Source organism: Panthera onca, chromosome B1 (assembly GCF_046562875.1).
Source record: "Panthera onca isolate mPanOnc1 chromosome B1, mPanOnc1 haplotype 2, whole genome shotgun sequence".
Classification (NCBI taxonomy): domain Eukaryota; kingdom Metazoa; phylum Chordata; class Mammalia; order Carnivora; family Felidae; genus Panthera; species Panthera onca.
Genome location: NC_138342.1, coordinates 176,311,405 through 176,333,287, shown reverse-complemented (window position 1 = coordinate 176,333,287; position 21,883 = coordinate 176,311,405). Strand labels below are relative to the sequence as shown.

Below are 21,883 nucleotides of genomic sequence, written 5' to 3'. Positions count from 1 at the left end.
TGCATGCACAAACAGAATAGCATACTTTTAGCACAAGTCACATGATCAGTAATTGTTGACTAAATGTAAATGAAATCTTTAACCAAACATGTTCAATTGACTAGTTTTCTCAAAACAAATGTTTTCACATAAAAAAATGAACCTGTCATAGACCTAAGTATTATTCTTATCAAATAAAGGAAAATACACTTTAAAAATGAAAGGAGTTACAAATCCCAAGATATATGCAGCTTCCTGTGACAAATTAGAATGCAATGTATTAAGAGATTAAGAGTTCCAAAGAATATTTCAGAGGAAGCTTCTTACAAATTAAAGAACCAGAGGGGTTCTTTAATGGTTACAAGATTCAGAAATAAGATAGTAACAATAAAGCAGGCGGCAGAGTTTACACCTCAAGAAATGATTCGGATTTATAGCCTTACAAAATTTTCGTCTTAATTTCTAACAAGTTCTTTTAAATCTTATTTCCACATTGCATTACTAAGCAACAACTTCTTACTTTCTCAGTTTCTTGTCATTAGCTAAGAATCTGTAGTCACTGCTCTTATAATTATATTCATCAGAGAAAATTTAATTTTCTTCCTCCACAATATGCTATTTTTTAAGCTGCATGAAAAACTGGGAGTTTATCATGGTACTCAAGCACTGTCAATATTGTAAACATTGAAATCAAACTATGCCTGTAAAAAAAAACATTTAATAGTTTTAAAATGCCACATATACCTGAACATATTTTTTCCCCTAAAATTACACCCGTCAAAGGGAGTATGTATGTGGCGCCTGGGTGGCTCAGTTGGTTAAGTGTCCAACTTTGGCTCAAGTCATGATCTCATGGTTCGTGGGTTCGAGCCCTGCATCGGGCTTTGTGCTGACAGCTCAGAGCCTGGGGCCTGCTTCAGATTCTGTGTCTCCCTCTCTCTCTGATCCTCCCCTGCTTGTGCTCTGTCTCTCTCATAAACAAACATTAAAACAAAAAAGGAGTATGTATGGAGCCTTACTCTATTGCAAAGACTTAAGTCATTACTTTAAAGAATGTCTTTGGGGAAGAAATTAGCCTGAAATGACCTCAGTGAAAAGTAATTTTGATATGTACACAGATTTAAAAAGCATACACCTCAAACAACTTGTAAGTAAGGACGATCTGCCTTGGAAAATTCTGTCATTGGCTCTAATGATGGCAAAGACATTGATGTCGAAGATACATGACAGGATACAATGAAAACTGTTCTACAAAATGAGCTAAAAAAAGCATTTTAAATATTTTTATATAATATCCAATCGGTATTTAAACATGTATCTGTATGTCTAAAAAGTTTATATATTTATTTAAGTTCACTAAACAACACTTTTGGGAATCTCATTGGGGAAGTGGAGGTAGAGTCTTATCTTTGGCTAGATTCAGAACTTAGGTTGTAGAGGCACTTTTACATCAATGGAAGGCAGAGTGATATAATTAAAACAAAAGAATATAGAAGTTAGGTTGATTACCTCACTGAATATTTCAGCTTACATACGTGTCACCCAGTCATTCTCCATTCCATTACTTTGTTTCTTCCATATTACTTCTCATGATGTGATAAACACACGTTTATTACTCGTGTCTCTTAAACAGCAGGAGAACTGCATGAAGGCAGGGACTCTGGTTTATCCTATGAAACTCCAGGCAGTAAAGAAGTTTGTAGAGTGAGGGGAAAGGAAGGAAGGTGATAAAGGCAAAACCAGCTGCAGTGGATGGAGGGCTCCAGCACTTCAGTCATCTAATTCAGCCAGTTCTTTGTGGGTTGTTATTCATGTAATGGCCATGTGTAAGCCAAGGACCAACCATGTATTTGCTCATTAGTCAAGAAACAAAATAGGAAAAAAAACCCAAAACACTGAAACTAGAAGGAATTCAGTTTATTCAGATAACTCTTAAGTTCCAAAAAACAGTAATATTGACAAATAAGCAGCGTTTTTTGTTTGTTTACAATGTTTGCTCAAATTTTAATTTGCTCTTTTACTTTTAGGACCAAAGCACATATTTGAGAGGGGGAAAAAAGAAAATGCTACAGTTTTTCATGCTCTGTTTCAAAGTGCAGATTTTAAAATGTAACTGAATGTTTAGATATGTGTTTTTCATTTTTTTGGAAGAAATTAAAAGTCATGAAATTAAAATATCACAAGACAGTATCAACAGAATCTGAATGTTGTTTAAAGAAAGCATCCTTTTAACATTTAACTTCTTGTTTACCTAATAGAGACATTTTTAGTAATAAATTTGTAACATCTTTCAATAACCAAGCATAAATCAAGTGACTGAGACAAAGTCATTTTTTGAGTAAGTGTTAGTATTACTGTTTTAATACCTGTTCAGGAGTTCAGAATTTTAGACTATTTTCATATAAAACAACTGTATGGACAACACCCCCCTTCCCCCACCTGTATTATTTTGATATTACTTTAATTCTGTAGTCTCCAGATTCCTTCTTTCTTTCAGTTGCAGTCTTGGCTGGACTTTTCCTCTTTACTTTCCCCTTGTTAGAAAAGAACCCTAAGTAATCTGAATTCTCTCCTATTTGGTTACTCTGGGAGGCTTACCCCGGGAGTTCTTACTGTTTTTCTAAATTGAAAAATTAGTTATTCTATGATAAATTTGGCTGAATTATACTCTTTTTGGAGGCCTGTGCTAGATAGCATAAAAAGTTTGCTCACATAAAAAGTCTGAGAAAACTCTGAGGCTCTGCTGTCTGTTCATTAGATTTAGTCAGTGCAAAGTCTGTGTCACGTTTTTTGGGCCCACTAGCACTTGGGGAAAGGTCAGGTCGAGAGGGATCTTTCTAGCTGGAATCTTACAGAAAACAGGAATGGATGTCAGTGGGCAGAGAGAGTGCTGAAGACCATAGTTATACACTACACCCCTGTTCTACGATGATTATTACTGAGACATTTTTTGCTTTTGGGGAGTGCTGGAAAAAGAAAAAAAATCTATGACCACAGGATTAAAAAACTCTATGTGCTGCATTATTTAAATCACTAAAATACAACTAAACTAATGGCATTAGCTAAAGAAATTAGTCCTTATTATTTGCTACAAAATCACTTTTAAAAAAAGTTTGGATTGTGAAATACAATACAAAAGAAATAATCTTGTGGAAAGGGCTCACTAGAAAAGGTGCTAAATGTGCTTTAATTTCAATATGATATAAAACTACTTCAAACATAAAAACTTAAAAAATCTCTACTCAAGGACAAACACAGAAAATATGCAAACGAAATTCCCTATTAAAATATAGATTGTAAGTAAAAATTGAAAATATTGAAATTAAAGGAATTTGTTGCATTAGACACAGAATTGTAAATTATATGAAGTATCAAGAATTATAAAATTATTGGTCTGATCGATCAATTAAAGTAAAAAAATCCTTTTTTAATCTAAGGTAAATGGCACAATGTTACCATAAACAATATATCAAAAAATATCAGACTTTACAAAAATCTTATTTTAAAGATTTTACTACTATTGCTTAACTTTAATCATATTAAATGTTACATTTACTCTCCTTACTCCATTAGACTAATCTCAAAAGAATCTTCATATAAGCTGTTAACAGTTGTGATAGAAACACTTCAAAATATACATTTCAAAATACTGTTAATGTTTCTGATATTGAAACATTAACCTATTGAAAATACTAGCCTGTTGAAAATATAGGTATTGAAAATAGCCTAGTACAGTTCACTAAAATATTGCACGGAACTAATTTTGGTATTTTAGATGTCAGAAATCGATTTCCAATTGCATTCTATGATACGCTGTTACATTTAAACATTTTATAAAGGGCTATATGGTTTATATTTCCTACCACATTTACATATATAAAAAACCGTTAAGTAAAAAATGCTTGGAAAAACTTGTTAAATCCCCTTTATTTCAGTAGACAGAAGACTTTTTTTCATTGTCCTGGCTGAAACGGTTCTTGTTGCCATGGAACTGGAAGAAAAACCACAAAGATTTGAGATAAGTTAACAATACAGACTAATGGCACACAATAGTTTAGTGGAAGACCTAAGTTAGAACCAAGATATTAGTCGGGGCGCCTGGGTGGCTCAGTCGTTAAGCGTCCGACTTCAGCTCAGGTCACGATCTCGCGGTATGTGAGTTCGAGCCCCGCGTCGGGCTCTGTGCTGACAGCTCAGAACCTGGAGCCTGTTTCAGATTCTGTGTCTCCCTCTCTCTCTGACCCTCCCCTGTTCATGCTCTGTCTCTCTCTGTCTCAAAAATAAATAAATGTTAAAAAAAAAAAAAAAAAGAACCAAGATATTAGAGTTCAAACTGCACATCTGCCCTTTGATAGCCATGGGATCCTGAAAAAGATATTTAAGGGTCTTCAAGAAGTACTTTCCTTATCTGTAAAGAACAGTAACATCTCTTCATCCCTCATAGGTATTCTGAGAGATTTAAATGGAGTAAAGGATTCACTGTGACTTGCACACAGGGCTCACTTGGCCCCTTCCCTTAGTTCCATTTATGGTGCTGAATACAAGCACCATGAGCAAAAACATCAATAAATGAGTCACAAGGATTTTCACACCTTTAGAAGGACGTAGTTCCTGAAAGCCTGAGAGGTGATCTCTAGATTATTTGCACTCAGGAAAACTGAGTGTTGTGCTTATTGCCTAACACTGTTAGAGTTGCTTTTGAATAATTGTTTCTTTTCCTTTTATTTTCACTTGATTAATATAACTAAGCAGGTTAACAATTAAGATTTTTGAGAATCAAGGCTGGACTTGATTCCAGAGAGATCTTTTTATTTAAGAACACAAGAAAGCTCAAACTGAGAACCTCTGTGAAACAATTGTATTCAAGATTTTCTTCTTCTGAAATGAAAATTTCTACTTTAATTCGTAGGTTTGCCACATCTACTATAGGTTGGGTGTTTAGCCTTACAGGAGCGGCAGCACATCAAGTTAATCAAAAAGGAAAAAGCACATGGGGCGCCTGGGTGGTTCAGTCCGGTGAGTGACTAACTCTTGATTCCAGCTTGGGTCATGGTCTCACGTGGGATGGAGCCCTGCATCTGGCTGTGTGATGATGGTGCAGAGCCTGCTTGGGATTCTCGCTCTCCCTCTCTCTGCCCCTCCCTAGCACGTGTGTACTTCCTCTCAAAATAAATTAAAAAAAAAAAAGGAAAAAGGGCAGTCATATACTTCCCCACTTCCATTCCTATTTCTTTCTCCTCTCCTGTATAGTTTTTCTTCAGGTTCTGTTTTAGATGAACAATTTCCAGTCCTGTTTAAATTCATTTGGTGGCCCAGGTGGGAAGGGAAAGACACAGAGATAATTAGAATACCATATAATACTCACATGCCGTATCATGTGAGAAACGTGCATAAATAGTATAAGAGGAACTGTCATATGGGAGAACAGCAAGAAGTTCAATGTGGCCTCAACACAAAGGTAGAAGTGGTGGGAGATGAGGCTGCATATACTGTGAAGGACCCTGCATTCCAAGCTAAAATTTTTGAAATTTATCCTACAGGTCACAGAGCGTCAGTAGTAACTCCAATGATTTTTTTTAAACAAAAAAAATTTCCTTTTTTGGTTAAATGTTTATTTTGAGAGAGAAAGGGCACGAGGCAGAGGGGCAGAGAGAGAATCCGAAGCAGGCTCCATGCTGTCAGCACAGAGCCAGATTCAGGGCTTGATCTCACAAACCATGAGATCATGACCTCAGCCAAAATCAAGAGTCAGACACTTAACTGACTGAGCCACCCAGGTGCCCCTATTATCATTTTTTTGAAGTTTACTTATTTTTAGTAATCTCTACATAGCCAACATGGGGCTTGAACTCATGCCCCTGGGATCAAGAGTCGCATACTCTTCTGACTAGCTAGCCAGGAGACCTGGGAAATAACTTTTTAATTTGAAAAAAATTCTCTTACATTTCTCTATTTAAGACCTTAAAAGATTGTTAACTTTACTTATGATACACATTACCTCTGATGGTAGAATACTGGGGTGTTAGTGAAAAATTGTAGTTTTTGCAGAATTATTAATTGTTTTTAAAATTTGATTTAATACTGGTGTATATAAATTTTAATTTTAAAAATTTATGTTCTAATTATGATATTAAAATTTTTTTTTTAATGTTTATTTTTGAGAGAGACAGAGTGCGAGCGGGGAAGGGGCAGAGACAGAGGGAGACCCAGAATCCGAAGCAGGCTCCAGGCTTCAAGCTGTCAGCACAGAGCCTGACACGGGGTTTGAATTCATGAGAACCTTGAGATCATGACCTGAGCTGAAGTCAGATGTTAAACCAACTGAGCCAACCAGGCACCCCTAATCATGATATTTTATAAATAGAATTGTGCTTAAGAGAAAAAAATTACAACTTCTAGTGGCAAATTACTAAGTTGTTTCACATATGCCCAAATATTATATTAGAATACCAAGAGAAAGAGGGGCGACTAGGTGGCTTAGGTGATTCAATGTCCCAACTCTTGATTTTGGCTCAGGTCATGATCTGAGGGTCATGGGATCCAGCCCAGCATCATGCTCCATGCTGAGCATAAAGCCTGCTTAAGATTCTCTCTTTCCCTCTGCCCCTCTACCCAGCTCACTCTCTCTCTTAAAAAAAAAAAAAAAAAAAGAGAAAGGTTGCTTTATCAGATTGAAATTTCTTTGCCAAATTGGTTTTTTACTCTTTTTTTCCTCCACTTATCAATATAATGTATTTTCACAGTAGGAAATCTAGAAAATATAAAAAGCACTCTCCACAATCCCCCGATTTATTATGCAGAAGCAAACAAATTAAAATGTTGCATTTCATTTCAGTATTTCTAGGCATTTTTTTTAAGTCTATTTATTTTTAAGAGAGAGCAAGTATGGGCATGAGTAGGGGAGAGGCAGAGAGAGAGACACACACACACACAGGGAGAGAGAGAATCTCAAGCAGGCTCCATGCTGTCAGCATGGTGCCCGACATGGTGCTAGATCCCAGGACCCTGGGATCATGACCTGAGCCAAAATCAAGAGTCAGATGCTTAACTGACTGAGACACCCAGGCACCCTTAGTCATTTATTTACACAGGTATATTTATATGACATAGGTTTTAAAACTGCCATTGAAAATGTTTATAAACTCTGTGATTGTTGCATTGTATTTTGCAGTGTGGATTAACTATAACTTACTTAACTATTTCCCAAAGTTGGGTTTTACTAAAGGACATATTTGTGATATTACTAGTCTTTGACAGCCAGATTCCCATGTGACAACATAATTCAACTGCCGAAGATAGGAACAAGACTACAAATCTACACAGAAAAATGACTGCTATATATATCACCATCTGTTGTAAATTCCATTTACATGAATGTACAAAAATAAAAGTAAAAACTCAATAAAGTGAACGTTAAAACGTATAAAACTCACCGTAAGTCCAAGGAACTTGTGGAAGCACACCTGAATCAGGAGGGTAAGGGTATGCAGCTTGTGGGAACGCTTGATGGGGAGCATACTGTGAAAAAATCGGCTGCTGAAAATGATAAGAAACAGGCATTTGAGATTGAAAATGCCCATTCACTGGCACCAAGTCGTTTGCTTGTGGCTCCCCAGAAAAGTAACCAGAATATTGAGAGTACAAAAGATTAGAATGTGCATTTTGGACGGTACTTGCAATTGCAGTCAACATCACAGAAGGAGGTGGCTGTACTTCGTATGATGTTATCCCATGGTATGTCTGGGTAATGGAGCTGCCACTGCTGTTGCTGTAATGATAAACACACCATGTGTAGTAAGGATATGAAGTTCCAAACGGGTGCTGAGAAGAATTATATATTGGGGTACATGCAGACTGTGGAAGTTCGTTCCAACATGCTGCAGCATTCTGAGTTAGGACTTTGGAATTTTCATTATTCTGTTGTTCAGAAAAAGATTGTTCTGTGGTTTGATTTACACTGAGGGTTATGTTCCCAGATGCTCCAACAGGTATAGTATTGGGACTGAATGTATCCTTCATGCATTTTCCTTTTAACTCAGTTTTTGCAGGCTGTGTTTTATTTACTTGAAGAACAGGAAATTTGTCCTGGATAAATTTGGATTCTGAAGGATTGGTGCATGCAGAATTTTTAATAGATGAATTTAATATTTCATGATCTTGAAGTTCAAAGACAGTGTTATTTGTTTCTAAATTGGCAGGGATGTCCCTAAATATGCCATCTACACTTTTTTGTTCACAACTCGCAAAACAACAATCTTTCTTATCACTCTTTGTTTCAGCAGCACTAAAATTCACATCCCTTTTCTTCATGCTACTTAAGTTTCCCTGTTGTTCAGTGAAATCTTCTGAAGTATGAGATGAAATATTAGTTAAATCTATTTTGCCCTCTGACTTTGATATGCAAGTGTCTTTTAAGTTCTTTAAAGGTAAAAGTGAGCCAAGTAGTGATCTTTCCATTTCAGCCTTTTTTGGAGATACATGGTTTCTTTTCAGATTGTCAGATGAACTTGGTCCTATTTCACTTTCACTTTCGAGATGAGATCTTGTAGTCCTATTAAGTGTAACACATATATACAAACAACTTTAAATATATGGAGTCCCCAATTTTAATATAAACATGTATGTGAAATTTTTATTCAGAAGAATTCTTAAGATTTACATTTTCTCTATCAGCAGTATATATGTAACTTATTTACCCAGTTTTACTCCCTTGCCTTGAATTTAGCTACTTTTCCTGCTGACGGTGATAATATTCCACGTTTCAAATGTATTTCTAATATATTTTGAAATACATATAGTGCAGTCAATATTGTAATTACTTTATGCATTGGACAATTCCTAGCAGAGGTGTTTAGAAGTAGGCAACTATGTCCAATATTTTACTGTAGTTTTGCATACATATACCTCCAACTGTTGATGATCTTCGTTACTTGTAAATGGTTATATGTAACTGATGAAACTACCAGCTGTGCCCTGCCCCTGCCAAAGACCACCTTCTGTCATCAGGAGCTACTAAGGTATTTTGTCTGCTCAAGGTTGAGAATAGGAAACACAGACCTCCAGAATACCATGCCAATTTAATATCCTTGACATTTCTACCTAAATTTAGACAATTTCAAGCAGGCTGAAGGAAGTATCCACTAGGGAAATGTCTAGAGTCAGATAGCTAATATAGGTCCCCAGGATAATTATATTTTTTTGGTGTCTCACCAAATTCTTTGAATTGCATGTGGAAAAGAACATGTTGAAAAGAAAAAAGTAATCACTGCTCCCCAGTCAAGAGAAATTAATTTTTGGCCTGGAATTTATATATCTAATTCATGAAACTAAAAGCCTCGTAGTTTACTTAATCCAGCTTCTCTCAAAGGCAGCTGAGTGACAACCTACATCATCATCCAATCCCATGTAACACTTTGACATTTTGCAGAGACTACAGTTTGGACTTTATCACATTTCCAATGAAGTTTCAGTAATGTCTCAACCCTATAGATTGACAGCAGCCTGTATGGTCATTCTTTTATGTACTCTCTTAGAGGATATTCTTCCATGAAGACAGCACCCTGTATTAAACTTATCTTTGAACTTATTTTCTGCTATGTGAGACAAAGTTCGATTCTCTGAGTAGCAAATACCACCTAGATTTAGTTACCAAAACTAAGATGATTATAGAAGTGGTTTATGTTAACCCTTTACAAACCTATTCATCTTTATGCCACTATGCAATTATTTCAAGAGTCTAGAAAACGATTCTAGAAATGTAGTAAATAAAATGTGTATCGAAAAGAGCAAAACCAAGTAAGACAGAAATGAGAATGCTAATCTTTTGTATTCCATATTACTCATTCTCCTTCATAAAACAGAAAAAAAAACATGGAAAAAAAATGAAGCTTGTCATAAACTGAAAATATTACAGAGCTGAATGAAATAAGAGATGGTCCACATGTCCAGTGGGACCATTTCATGTCAAAATGAAAAAATATAAACAGTGTAGTGAATTTTTCATAAAAATAATTCAGTTCAAAAATAATAAAAATAATTCATTAAAGGTTTTAAAGCATCCTTTCATGAAAACAGTTGTGTATTTATAATATACGTACGCGTGTTTATGACCAAATTCTTAGTAATATAAGTCAGCAATTTCTATCTTTTAACCAATTTTGAAATGATTGGTCTGTAACAATTACAAGTTTAAAAAACTCAATCTAATCACTTGTTATATTATTTCATCTCCTTTTTTAGCCAACCAGCTACTAATCCCCATCAATTCTTTAAGTAATGTCTGTCAAGTATGAATTTTACTTTCTTCCTCTAAAAAAAATCACTCTTCTCTAACTTGCTACTTCTATCTCTACTCAGAACTTCCTTATCTTTAAATCACTTAAAAAATACATTTCACAGGACATTACCCTTTAATACTTACAGAATGAAGTTCAAAGTCTTTAAATCTTAATAAAGCACTGTATAATCTGAAACCTTATTCTCCCCCTCCTAAATTTACTCTTGTCCTTTAAGTTACAGGTATGATCCAATAGAGGTATGTACATAAATGTCTTAGTATTGTTCCTTAGTATGTGCTTAGTTCTGTTTAGTTTTTCTTTACGTAGGTCTGCTGGCAACCTACCTGGAATCCTTGAATGTTGCCTTTTCTCTGTTGATTTTTGTGACATCTTTTATGTCAACCTGTGTTTAAAAGTTACAAAGAGAACCGACATTGGCAATGTTATAAAATACAATACATACATATTTTCATCACAGGTACTTACAATTGCTTGTTTGGTCATCATCTAAAATGCACTGTCTAAAACAACATTCATTAATGATCCTCCTACCTTCAAAAACCAGTGATTCTGTTGGACTTCCCATTATGTCTTAAATGTTTGGAGAAACTTTGAAATAAACAATTTACAATATTTTTTTATCCCCATATCTCACAACAGATCTTGGGGTCCATTTATCACTGCCTTTTTTTTAAAATACATACTCTTTTTAGTAAACCGGTTTTTAAGCTCCATTGTTAAATAATTGCCAGATATGGACTTTCTTTAAGTTTATTTATTTTGAGAGAGAGCGTAAGTGGGGAAGGGGCAGAGAGAGGGACAGAGAAATCCCAAACTGGCTCTGTGCTGCCAGTGCAGAGCCCGACATGGGGCTCCATCTTATGAACCATGAAATCATGACCTGAGCCGAAATCAAGAGTTGGATGCTTCACACACTGAGTCAACTAGGTGCCCCTGGACTTTCTTTTTTCAGGCTGTCAGACAGCACCCTCTTGTAAGCCTTGGGTGACTTGCTACTCCCAACTGTCCTCAGAATCTCTACCCTTTAAATCACTGAAAAACACATTTCACAGGATGTTACGCTTCAATACAGAATGAAGTTCAAACTCTTTTTGCCTATATTTTAGACATTCTATAATCTGAAACAGTATTTGTCTCCATCTTTAGCTTACTACTTGTCCACTAAATTAAATTTTTGTTCCAGACTTAATTTGAAACTCATTTCTCAAATAATGTCAATAAACATTGTATCTTTGCTCATATTATTTTCCACAACTTAGATACCCCCGCTTCATTTTAATCTTCATCAAATACCATTTTTTCCTAATTTAAGGCAATGCTTTGGCCTATGCTCTTCCATGAAATTAAAAAACACAATTTTTTTGTTGTTACTTTTCTTCTCAATACTTACAATACCTTTTTATTATTCTCATTTTACTCTTGATGTGGAGTATTACTGTTGTTTTGGATGTATGCTTACAAACTGGTTGTTTATTAAGCATTTTCCTATAAACACAGTGAAATAAATGATTGGTTTCCTGGTGTCTAGAATTAGTTTAACTAACAAACACAATTACAGTAAGCTGAGAAAAAAATCCCATTTTTCATTTTGCATATAGGTTTCTCTTCTGAACTGAAATTCCCAAAAAATTATTTTAAGAGAAGCCTCTGAGGGTAGAGTAGAGGCAAGTATCAGTTTATTATGGGCCCTGGAGCTAGACTGCCTGGTTTTATATCTGGGCTTACCCATTTACTAACTCTGTAACCCTGGGAAAGTGACTCGACCTTTCTATGTGTCTGTTTTCATACCTTTACATAAGGTAATAACAGTACCTACATCATAAAGATTTTGTGAAGAATAAAGAGTTAATACTTGTGCATTTATTACAACAGTGCCAGGTATAAAATAAATATTTTCTATAATTTGTTAAATAAAACTTGTTTATGTAGGACTTCTTGTAACTCCTTTATAATCATCTATTGAAAAATATCTGTCCTGGGGTGGATGGGTGGCTCAGTCAGTTGAGCGTCGGACTCTTGATTTTGGCTCAGGTCATGATGATCTCATGGTACTGAAATTGAGTCCCATGTCAACGTGGAGCCTGCTTGAAATTCTCTTTCTCTCTCTCTCTCTCTCCCCCCGCCCTCCTCTGACCCTCTCCCTCCCTCGCATGCTCTCTCTAAAGTTAAGAAAAAAATCTGTTCTATTTTTCCATGTGGATGATAATGGTCAAGAACACAGGTTCCATTAGCCAATTTTTAATACTTACTACATCAAGTATAGCCTTGTTATATAGGAGTTACTCAATAAATTACTAACTTACTCACATTCACATTGGACTATTCCTTAAGAAGTTATATAAATTTACATTCTTCCAAGAAATGTTTTCCAAATTAAAAAATTTAATTGTACGTTTAAAAATAAGTATTTGCAAGGTATTTCTCATATAGAGAAACATTTCACTTTATTATAAAGATAATAAAAACTGTTTCATCCAATTCTTTTTTTAAAGTAAGCTCTATGCCCATTATGGGGCTCCACCGTTGGTGAATGCTCCACCGACTAAGCCAGCCAGGCACCCCTAATCCAATTCTATAGTTAGTAAATTCATTTTGCAAGGTAATATTCAAAGCATTCTCAATTTTTACCAATCTGCAAACTACTTGTTTGAAGAGTAGACTTGTTCTCAAAAATAATACTTACTTACATAGGCTTTTGTTTTAAAACATTTGTTACCTTTTGTTTTTTACAGCTGGAAACAGTAGTGTTTTTCTGTTGTTTTTGAGGGTCTCCACATTTGTCTACAGTGATAGATCGTTTTTCAGAAGAATGTGAAACAGTTTTCATTATGCACTCTGAAATTGAGGGCACCTTCATATAAATACTAGATTTATTGCTATCCTTCCTAGGTTTTACATGCACATTCGTTTTTTCTTTTCCCTGCAGTTGGGAAGTCTTCTTTCTGTTATGTAGCATTTGGCACAAAATAAAGGAAATGGTTAATTCAGCATTTTTAGTACATATTATCTTCATATGTTCAATAGTTTTCATGACTTTCATAATATGGGCCATTTTCCCTAAATCTTTCCGAGGGGCAGCCATTATATTTTCGAGCAGTGCAGAAAACTGGTTGTGGCTGTATTCCAACTCTGTCATTGTGCTTCCGTAATTTATGGATGCTATACATGGCACAAAGTCAATATATGTGGAAACGGAATACTGAGACTTCTTTAGAAGTTTTTGTATTTCTGTAAGTTCCTGAAGTTCTCTTGAGAGCAAATGAAGAGCGTATGAGCAATTAACAGCTTCACTATATTTGTAAATAATATCCAGATCTTTCTTAAGTTCAGAAATAGCAGTCTCTATGACTTTCCAAAGGCAATCTGTTGAGTTATCTTTAAGAAATGAAAAAGAAGCCATTTTTTCCTGGCAGTGAACCAGCTCAGGAAGAAGTGACAAATCAAACCAAAGCATACCTCGAAACCTCTGTTTGTCTAGTTTCTTTGCCATTGAGTTTTTAAGAAAGTGAATGGTTTCTGAAAGCATGACAATTTCAATATAGGTTTCAATGGCTGCAGGCTTTAAAATTATGGCCCCATGATTGTGGTTTTTCACCATGTCCAAAACGTTTTCTTCTGTGATAAAAATGTTATCTATGTTCTCTTCTTGCAGCATCTGAAAGTATTTTTTTAAAATTTCTAGGTGTTCGGTACATCTCAAAGTGAGGTCCTGTAATTTCTTAGAGTCTGCAAATTCAGCTTGATCTAGTATTTCGCTAATACAACAGATATCTGGGTGTGAAAGCAAAGTACTGTTAAACCCACAGTTTTCTAGGGTAACTGGTGCTTTGTTTATTAGATCATCTGACTTTCTGGAAGCAATCTCCATATTCTCAAGCGCAGTATTAGAAATTTGTTCACTGCTTAAATCCTTAGACAATGTATCATATATCTTTTTCAACTTAGAAAAAGCACACTGATTCATTTTGAGTAGCATTTCTCTATTCTCTCCTGAGTATATTTTGCTGAAAGATTCTCTCTTCTCTTTCCAAATAAGACTTTTTGCAGCATCAAAAAAGATATGTTCCAGACCATAAAGAGATATTTTAATACTTATTGCCTCACTGCTCTTAATAAAATTAACTTTAGAGGTGATCATTTCTATGATAATCCACAAATGGTCTTGTTTTCCTGGATAGGAATCAACTTTAGGAGAGTCCCCATACATACCAATCAGCTTTAAAGTACTTTTTCTTAAGGTTTCTAGGTCTCCTAAACTATCTCCAAAGTTAACTCCACAGGTAAATGGAACAGAAAGAGAAAAGTCAAAGCAATCAGAACAACGCTTCATTACTGCTTCACACTCATTAATCTGTCGTTTGTATTTTAAGAATGCATAGTATGAATTATTTTCCCTTTTGGTTTCCTCAAATAATTCAATTAACTGATCATGATAGTTTTGCAACTCACAGAATGCATTATACTTCAATCTTCCTTGAAAAGCAGGATAGAAGTTGGATTGTTGTTGAAATCCACGTGGTCTACCAAGCAGCTCACTGTACAGTGTTTCATCATACCAGAGCAAGCTTCGGTAGGTTGGTTCACCTCCTAAGAGCCTTTTTTTGTTTTCAATGAATTGAATAGTTTCCATCATCATTTGGAGTTCTACCAAGGAGTCAACAGCACATGGCTTTAATTTGTGTCTGCAATTATTCCACAGGTTTTGTTCTACTAATAGTTCTCTTGAAATCAGGATTTGTTCGAGAGAACATTCTTGGTTTCTTTCAAAAGCTTCAACAAATAAAGGGAGAATACTTTGACAGGCCTTAGTTTCTTCCAGTAGAATCTGCAAAGATGATGTTTCATCTGCCCTTCTCAAAATCTGAGCTAGCCTGGCTGTAAGAGCTGAATGATTAGCTGAGCAATGTTTCTCTTTTAATCCATTCGTGTATGATGCAGCCTTATTCTCAGGAGTAGAGACTTCGGAAGTTTGAGAGTCAGTATGTAAAACAGGAATAGGATTCATTCCTATAATGCCTGGTTTAGAATTACAGGCTATTTCCGAATGCAATGCAGAGTCAGACTGAGGGTCATTACTAACTTTAACTCCCCCTTCTTTCTCTCTTTTGTTAAGATGATTAGAAACTGGGTTATTCAAAGCGACTGCCTCAGTAATGTTTTCAACGTTTAGATGAGAATCAATCAAGTTATTTTTAATTGTTTTCTTGCTTAAGTAGGAGGATTCTTCTAAGATCTTGTTCTTTTGATTTTTGAATGGAGTCTTAACAGTGCATCCTTCAGTCATGCTTTTTTTGTGAAGTGAATCTCTTGCTTTTTCTGCTTGTTTAACTTTCCACATTTTTCTGTCCCAAATGTCTTTATTTGCCATACACTTTTTTGAAGAAGAACCCTTCATATTATCTTTTAAGAGCAAATAACTATCATTGGAAAATAGTTCCTTCATTGTATTTTTCCTACAACTTTTACTTTCTTCAGTTACTAATCTGAGACCCAACTCAGAATCCTCAAGAACATGTGATTCATTCCCATCTATATGGAAGCAATTACTTGAAGAACATTGTTCTGTCTTTAGAAGTTCCTTTCCATCACATCCTGGCTGGCAGTGTGGTACATTGGTGGATGTTGTAAAAGAATCTACAGCAAAAACTCTCTGTTTATCCAAATAAGATTCTGAAGATTCTCCTTCACTGTCTGTCACTGCTGTGGTTGATAACAATTGAGGAATACTGTCAGACTTTTTGTGTGTTATCAGAGTTAGATTTAATGGGTCCTTAAGGAAGTTTTCTGGAACAGTGCCTGGTTTGGAGCTCTGATCAGCAGCTGTCCGTTCTTCTACAGGCAAATTTACTTCCAGGTTGCCTTTACAATCAGATAAAATAAGGTTATCTGGTGTGCAGACATCAACGTTTAAAAGGTGCTTGATATCTGATTCTAAAACTGAAATAACTATGTCAGTTTTTACCTTTGTGTGTGTTATACAGGTTGCATTATAACTTGTGTCTGTGCTAAAACTTACTTTGTCTTCTTTTATGCAACTTAATGATACTGAATTACTCTTATTTATTACTTTATTAGTCTCGGAATTGTTTTCTGCATCCTTAATATTGTGTGCTGAGTGGTTCTCAGGATTTTCATATTTATTAATGTTTGATAAAAACTTTATGCCAACTTGATTTTCTTTTTCAGTTATTTTCTCATCTGGGCAGGCTGGGGAAAATAGACATCCAGTTTTTCCAGAAAACAGCTGAAGTTCTGATGATCTTCGATTTCTCATCCGGCTCTTGTTATAAGCGGAATGACTGGCACTTTGGGATGTGGAGCACAGGGCTAACTGTGACTCAGGATACTCGAAATCACAAAATTCCCTTACATGAATGGTGGTGTGACTTCTGGAGACACTGCTGGCCATATTTCTCTTAGAAATGCACTCTGCGATTCTCGCTCTACTTGCTTTGTAAGACTTGGGCTTTGATACATGAGTTAATGATTTATCCACTTCAAATCCCAAAGCTCTTTTCTCTCCTGGTTTGCCGTATTTTCTTTTTGACAAAAAATGTTTAGTGGAATAATATCTTCTTTCAGACACAGAGCTATAACCTTGAAGGTCACAACTTTCCCAGAAATTATTGCATATTATTGCATATGATTTTGGTAATGGGCCTTTTCTTTTTTCTCCTACTTTAGCTATAAGTTGCAAAGACGTGTGAACTCTTCTATGAGCTTTTTTTAAATGAAGAACAGCTCTGTCAAGTCTTCTGGAAAGACGTTTGCTTTTGCATAAAGATGCTTCACTATTTAGAATATCAAGGACACTCCTGATGTGTTTTTCCGACTTTGAAAAGGTTTTAATTCGTCCTTGGGATAATGAAGAAAAATGTTCAGAAGAGTCTAGACTGGTTAGTCTCCTCTTCTTCCCATAAATTTCACGACGTCTTACATCCTTATGTGGTGTGTTCTGGTCCCTAAAAGGCATACGTCGCTTTCTTTTGCTAATTCTTGATTGTGTGTCCTTTTTACTTGTAATATCATTACAATCAGTTTTTGACCCTGTCAAGGAACATCTGCTTTCATTATTTAATGCTGTGACATTAGAGGGTTCAGTAGGCAAAGGTCCACTGTTTTGTTTTTCAGACACATGATTCACTTGTGTATCATGACTCACATCAAGAGAAAGAGCAATTTCAGACTTATTCACTAGTCCTGATTCTTGCCTTCTATTACCAAATTCATCTTCACATGGATAACCTGAATTTTCACCAGAGCAGTGGGAATACATTTCAAATCCTGACACTTTCCCCTCCTCATTTATTTCTGGTCCTGTGGTTTTAGTTATGTATTTGCAAAAATTATCTTTCAATGCAAGGGATTCAAAAGTGGGATTGAATCCTGGCATTAATGTATTAGTGATTCTAATTTGTAAATCTGGAAGTAAAAGTGGATTGAGCTCTCCTTTGTTTTTTTGTGTAGAGGGATAAAAACAAATACTTTTCTTAGGGTAATGCTGATCACTATTCTCGTTTCTTCTGGAGCTTTTCCTAACTTCCCTCTCCCCATTATTGCTTCCTAGTAGACCTTCCCAATCAATACGAGACTTCAGAGTTTCATATATGGCCCTAAATTCTTCACATGGATCATTTCTATGGCTATGTTGTTGAATTAGAAAAGCATCATCACACTGTTCCAATCCTACTTCAATCTTATTTTCCAATTTGAAACTCTGAAGAACTGAAGTATCACTTACTGACTGATGAAATGAGTCATGTAATTTATTGTTATCCATATCCATTTCACAATCAGAAACCCTATGTTTTACTAACAACCCAAAATCTAGACTCTCAGAAGAACAAGTTTCTTTAATCTGGTATCTTTGGTGATCTTCACGATCTGTGCCCAATGTAGGCACCGTAGCACCAGCTGTCTGCACTGCAGTACTTGAGGCTTCATGTTCTGAAGACCCTTCAACTTTGGGAAATGCTGTGTAAGCCAAATGCTCTACAGTCCTGCCAGTATTTGGAGCATCTTTTTGTTGTGTGGCAGTCATAGTGTCTTCATTTTCTAACAATGTAGCTTCTGTTGACACATGTCTTTCCCCCGAACTCAAATTAAATGTACAACATTCTTCAGAACTAAGAATTTCTACATTGTTGTAATTTTTATTCTCCCTTCTTTCATCTATGTTGGTGTAACTTTGGTTTGTATGAAAACCCTGCTTCTCCTCTCCATATATATTTTCTCTGCTTTCTGTAGACAAGGCAATGTCTTCCTCTTTAGCCTCATTTTCATTTTCTTTATCATTATCTCCTTGTTCTCTGAAATCAATATTCAGGTGTGTATCACTGTGCAACTCTGCATTACAGAACAGAGTATGACCTTCATCAATTTGAAAAGTTTCTCCACAGTCTCTATGTATGTTCTCTAATGACACTGGGTCATTTTCATTTCTTCCATGGACACATACATATTCTCTAGTTATGTTATAATCTGAGTTGTCATGAGTTGGTTTAATGTCATGAGATGAAATAATTGTATCAATTGGCAGTTCTTTGACCTGGGGAATGTCTTTTGCTTCCTGGAAAGCATCAGTCACAATGCTAACACAGTTTTGATTTGGTTTTCCCAGTTTTAGTTCCATTAGTTTTTGAGAAACTGCAAAACTTGTATGAATGTTATCTTCATAATCTAAAGAGAGTTGAGGATGCTTCTGTGAAAGGCTCTCCGCTCTTTGTAATTCCAAACTTAGATGATCTAGCTCATATTCATCCTTTGTGGTAGATGTGGAAGATTTTTGTATTTCTAATTCTTGAGCAATTAATATTTGATCACAATTTTTCCCATAAGAATCAAGACTCTCATCCTCTTTGTATTCTTGGTACAAAGAAATATAATTATCTACTGGACTGACTTTTGCTTCCTTAGTAAAATCAATTTCCTTCCACAAAACCTGCTTTTCTCCATGTTTGGAATTATTTTCGGGGCCAGTGAAGTCTCTCATTTCTCCAATATTTTGGGTGTACTCATGTATGCTTTCTTTCCTTTGGAGAGGAAAAGCTGTAGACATTTGCTGACCAGTCTGAGATACAGTTTCTAAATTAGAAGACCATGACTCCAGAGAGATGTGATTACTGTGCCCTTTTGTACAAATATTCACTGATTCATAAGAGTTATGTGCTTCACTGTTTTCTTCAATTAAAAGTGGGATGTTGCTTCTCAGTTCAGATCTCTGGGCTTCTTCCTCATTGTGTTTTTGGTTCTCAACTTCTGAAAGTACATTTGGCAAACACATTGGAAAGGAAAAATTATCTTGGCCCTTACGCTGTCCTGCTGGGGTAATTTTACTGGGAATTGTATAATCATAGTTGTTAAAGTCCAAGTTGTGAGCTTGAGATTGTGAACCATCAAAAGAAATTTTGAAGCTAGGGGCATCCAAACAATTAGTAAGAACAGAATGATCACCAGGCACAACTTCAGATGAGGAGGCAGAATTATTTGGCATGGATGATAGATTTATTTCTGAATTCACAAAATCTAAACTCTTCTCAAGTGGCAAAATCTCATTTAAATCTGTAATATTATTATGTTTTCCTATGCTTTCTTCTCTCCTCATCAGTCTTGGGTCTTTAATGAGTTTTGAAGTAATAACTGTGCTTGAGCCAGTATTGTTATGAAGGGGGAAAGCAGCAGAAAGACCACTTAAAGTATTTTTGAGATGTGCCAAATTTAACATGGGGTCACCATTAACACTTTCTCTGGTATCACTGGGAATAACTGAAAGACCTGAATCATATATATGAGAAGTGTCTCTACATTCTGCTAAATTGTGCTCCATCTGTCCACCGTATGTTTCATATACAGAAATGTTTCCATTTTTCACATTTCCATAGGAATTAGAAATATTTGTGTTGGAAGGATTTGTCTCTGAATTTAGTGAGCCGCAAGAACAGTTTTCCTGAACAAATGGATCTACAGGTTTCCTGAAATGTTCAAAGACGACAGTAGCATCTTTTCCTTTTCCAATTCTTTTGGCAACTGTACAGTTATTCAGAGAGCAGGTTCTTTCTGTAGAAATAATAAGAAAATTAAGAAAAAATAGGAAGGAAAGGGTTTCTACATTCAACCCTTAATTCAAATAAACTATGTCATAGGTGGTTTTTTCTTTTTTTCTTTTAATGCTTATTTATATTTGAGAGACAGAGAGACAGAGCATGAATGGGGGAGGGGCAGAGAGAGAGGGAGACACAGAATCCAAAGCAGGCTCCAGGCTCCGAGCTGTCAGCACAGGCCCGATGTGGGACTTGAGCTCACAAACCATAAGATCATGACCTGAGTTGAAGTTGGATGCTTAACCGAGCCACTCAGGCACCGCAGTCATAAGTGGTTTTAAATGAAAGTTCGATAAATAGCCTAATGCTGATTAAAGTATGTGTCTCAGAAAAAGCAAGGTGAGAAGAAGATGAAAGACAAACCAATAAAATATAAATGATGTACCAGGAAACTGTGTCCTAGAGGCCTTACGAAGAAAGTATTTACCATAAATTTTTTTGAATTGTGACAAATACAAAGAATAGAAAAATTAAAAAGGAATAAAAACACATTGCTCAAAGACTAGGTATTTCTTATATTAATTTCGTATATTCAGATACTTAATAATAGAATCTACATATTAATAGGCAAAATTGTCTCCCCCTTTTATCTACTGTTACCTTGAGAAAGAAAACAGGAAAGAAACGGGAATGAGGTGAGGAAACAGATCAAAAAGGACCCAAAAAATCCTTCCCAGGAGCAAAAGCAAAGCACTACCCCTGTTCCACTAAAATAAGTATTCCTGCAAGTAATATATACAAACAAAAATCTTGACAATGAAAGCAAATTTTCTCTTATAATTTATAGAAATTTATTCCTAAAATTTCACAAATAACTACATATAATAACAAAGGAACTTATAAGAATGCATATTTACCAAGTAAGCCATTCATAAATTCATAGATAACACCATAAAAATATATTTATTAAAACAAATTAATGATGAGAAATTGTGAGATTTATGACATATACGAAACTATAATCATATTACTGGGAAGTACCATGAAATTCTTTTTCACGATATATCGAAAGATAGCTTTGTTGAAGATTTCTAAATTCTATAACCACTTGTAATTATATACATTTTAAGGTTTATTTATTTATTTTGAGAGAGAGAGTGCAAGTGAGGGACAGGTAGAGAGAGGCAAAGAGGAAGAATCCCAAGCAGTCTTTGCGTCAACATTGCAAAAGAGTCCGATGCAGGGCTGGAATTCACAAACTGTGAGATCATAACCTGAGCCAAAGTCGGATGCTTAATCAACTGAGCCACCAAGGTGCACCTGTAACTATACTTTTTAATTATAATAAGCTATAGTAGAAATCTGACCGTAACAGAGATGTAGTTCTTAAGAGGAGGAGCTGCAGTGGACAGAAGAAAAGGTGGATCCCTATACTCACTCCAAAATAAAATTCATTGAAAAAAAAAATAAAACCATGAAAGTATTAGAAGAAAAGACAGAGAGATGGTTTTATAATCCTGAGGTAGAAAAGTACTTTTTAAGAATGCCTGGAGATCAGAAAACTAG

At 35.4% G+C, this 21,883-nt stretch overlaps 1 protein-coding gene across 4 annotated transcripts in view; it reads right to left on the bottom strand.

The window, feature by feature from the left end:
- Positions 1 to 1,881: 1,881 nt before the first annotated feature.
- TEX15 (testis expressed 15, meiosis and synapsis associated) overlaps positions 1,882 to 21,883 on the bottom strand; it is an 84,808-nt gene continuing 64,806 nt past the window's right edge. Inside the window, exons 7-11 of one of the 4 annotated variants that reach the window (XM_078445418.2) lie at positions 12,994 to 20,333; positions 10,601 to 10,659; positions 7,653 to 8,530; positions 7,413 to 7,515; positions 1,882 to 3,970 (exon numbers count right to left, since the gene is read on the bottom strand). In XM_078445418.2, the coding sequence (XP_078301544.2) occupies positions 7,448 to 7,515; positions 7,653 to 8,530; positions 10,601 to 10,659; positions 12,994 to 20,333 (8,345 nt within the window). In that variant the 3' untranslated portion in view covers positions 1,882 to 3,970; positions 7,413 to 7,447. Of the gene's footprint in view, positions 3,971 to 7,412; positions 8,531 to 10,600; positions 10,660 to 12,993; positions 20,334 to 21,883 lie in introns of all 4 variants that reach the window. The other 3 variants (XM_078445417.2, XM_078445416.2, XM_078445419.2) reach the window with 3 other exon arrangements.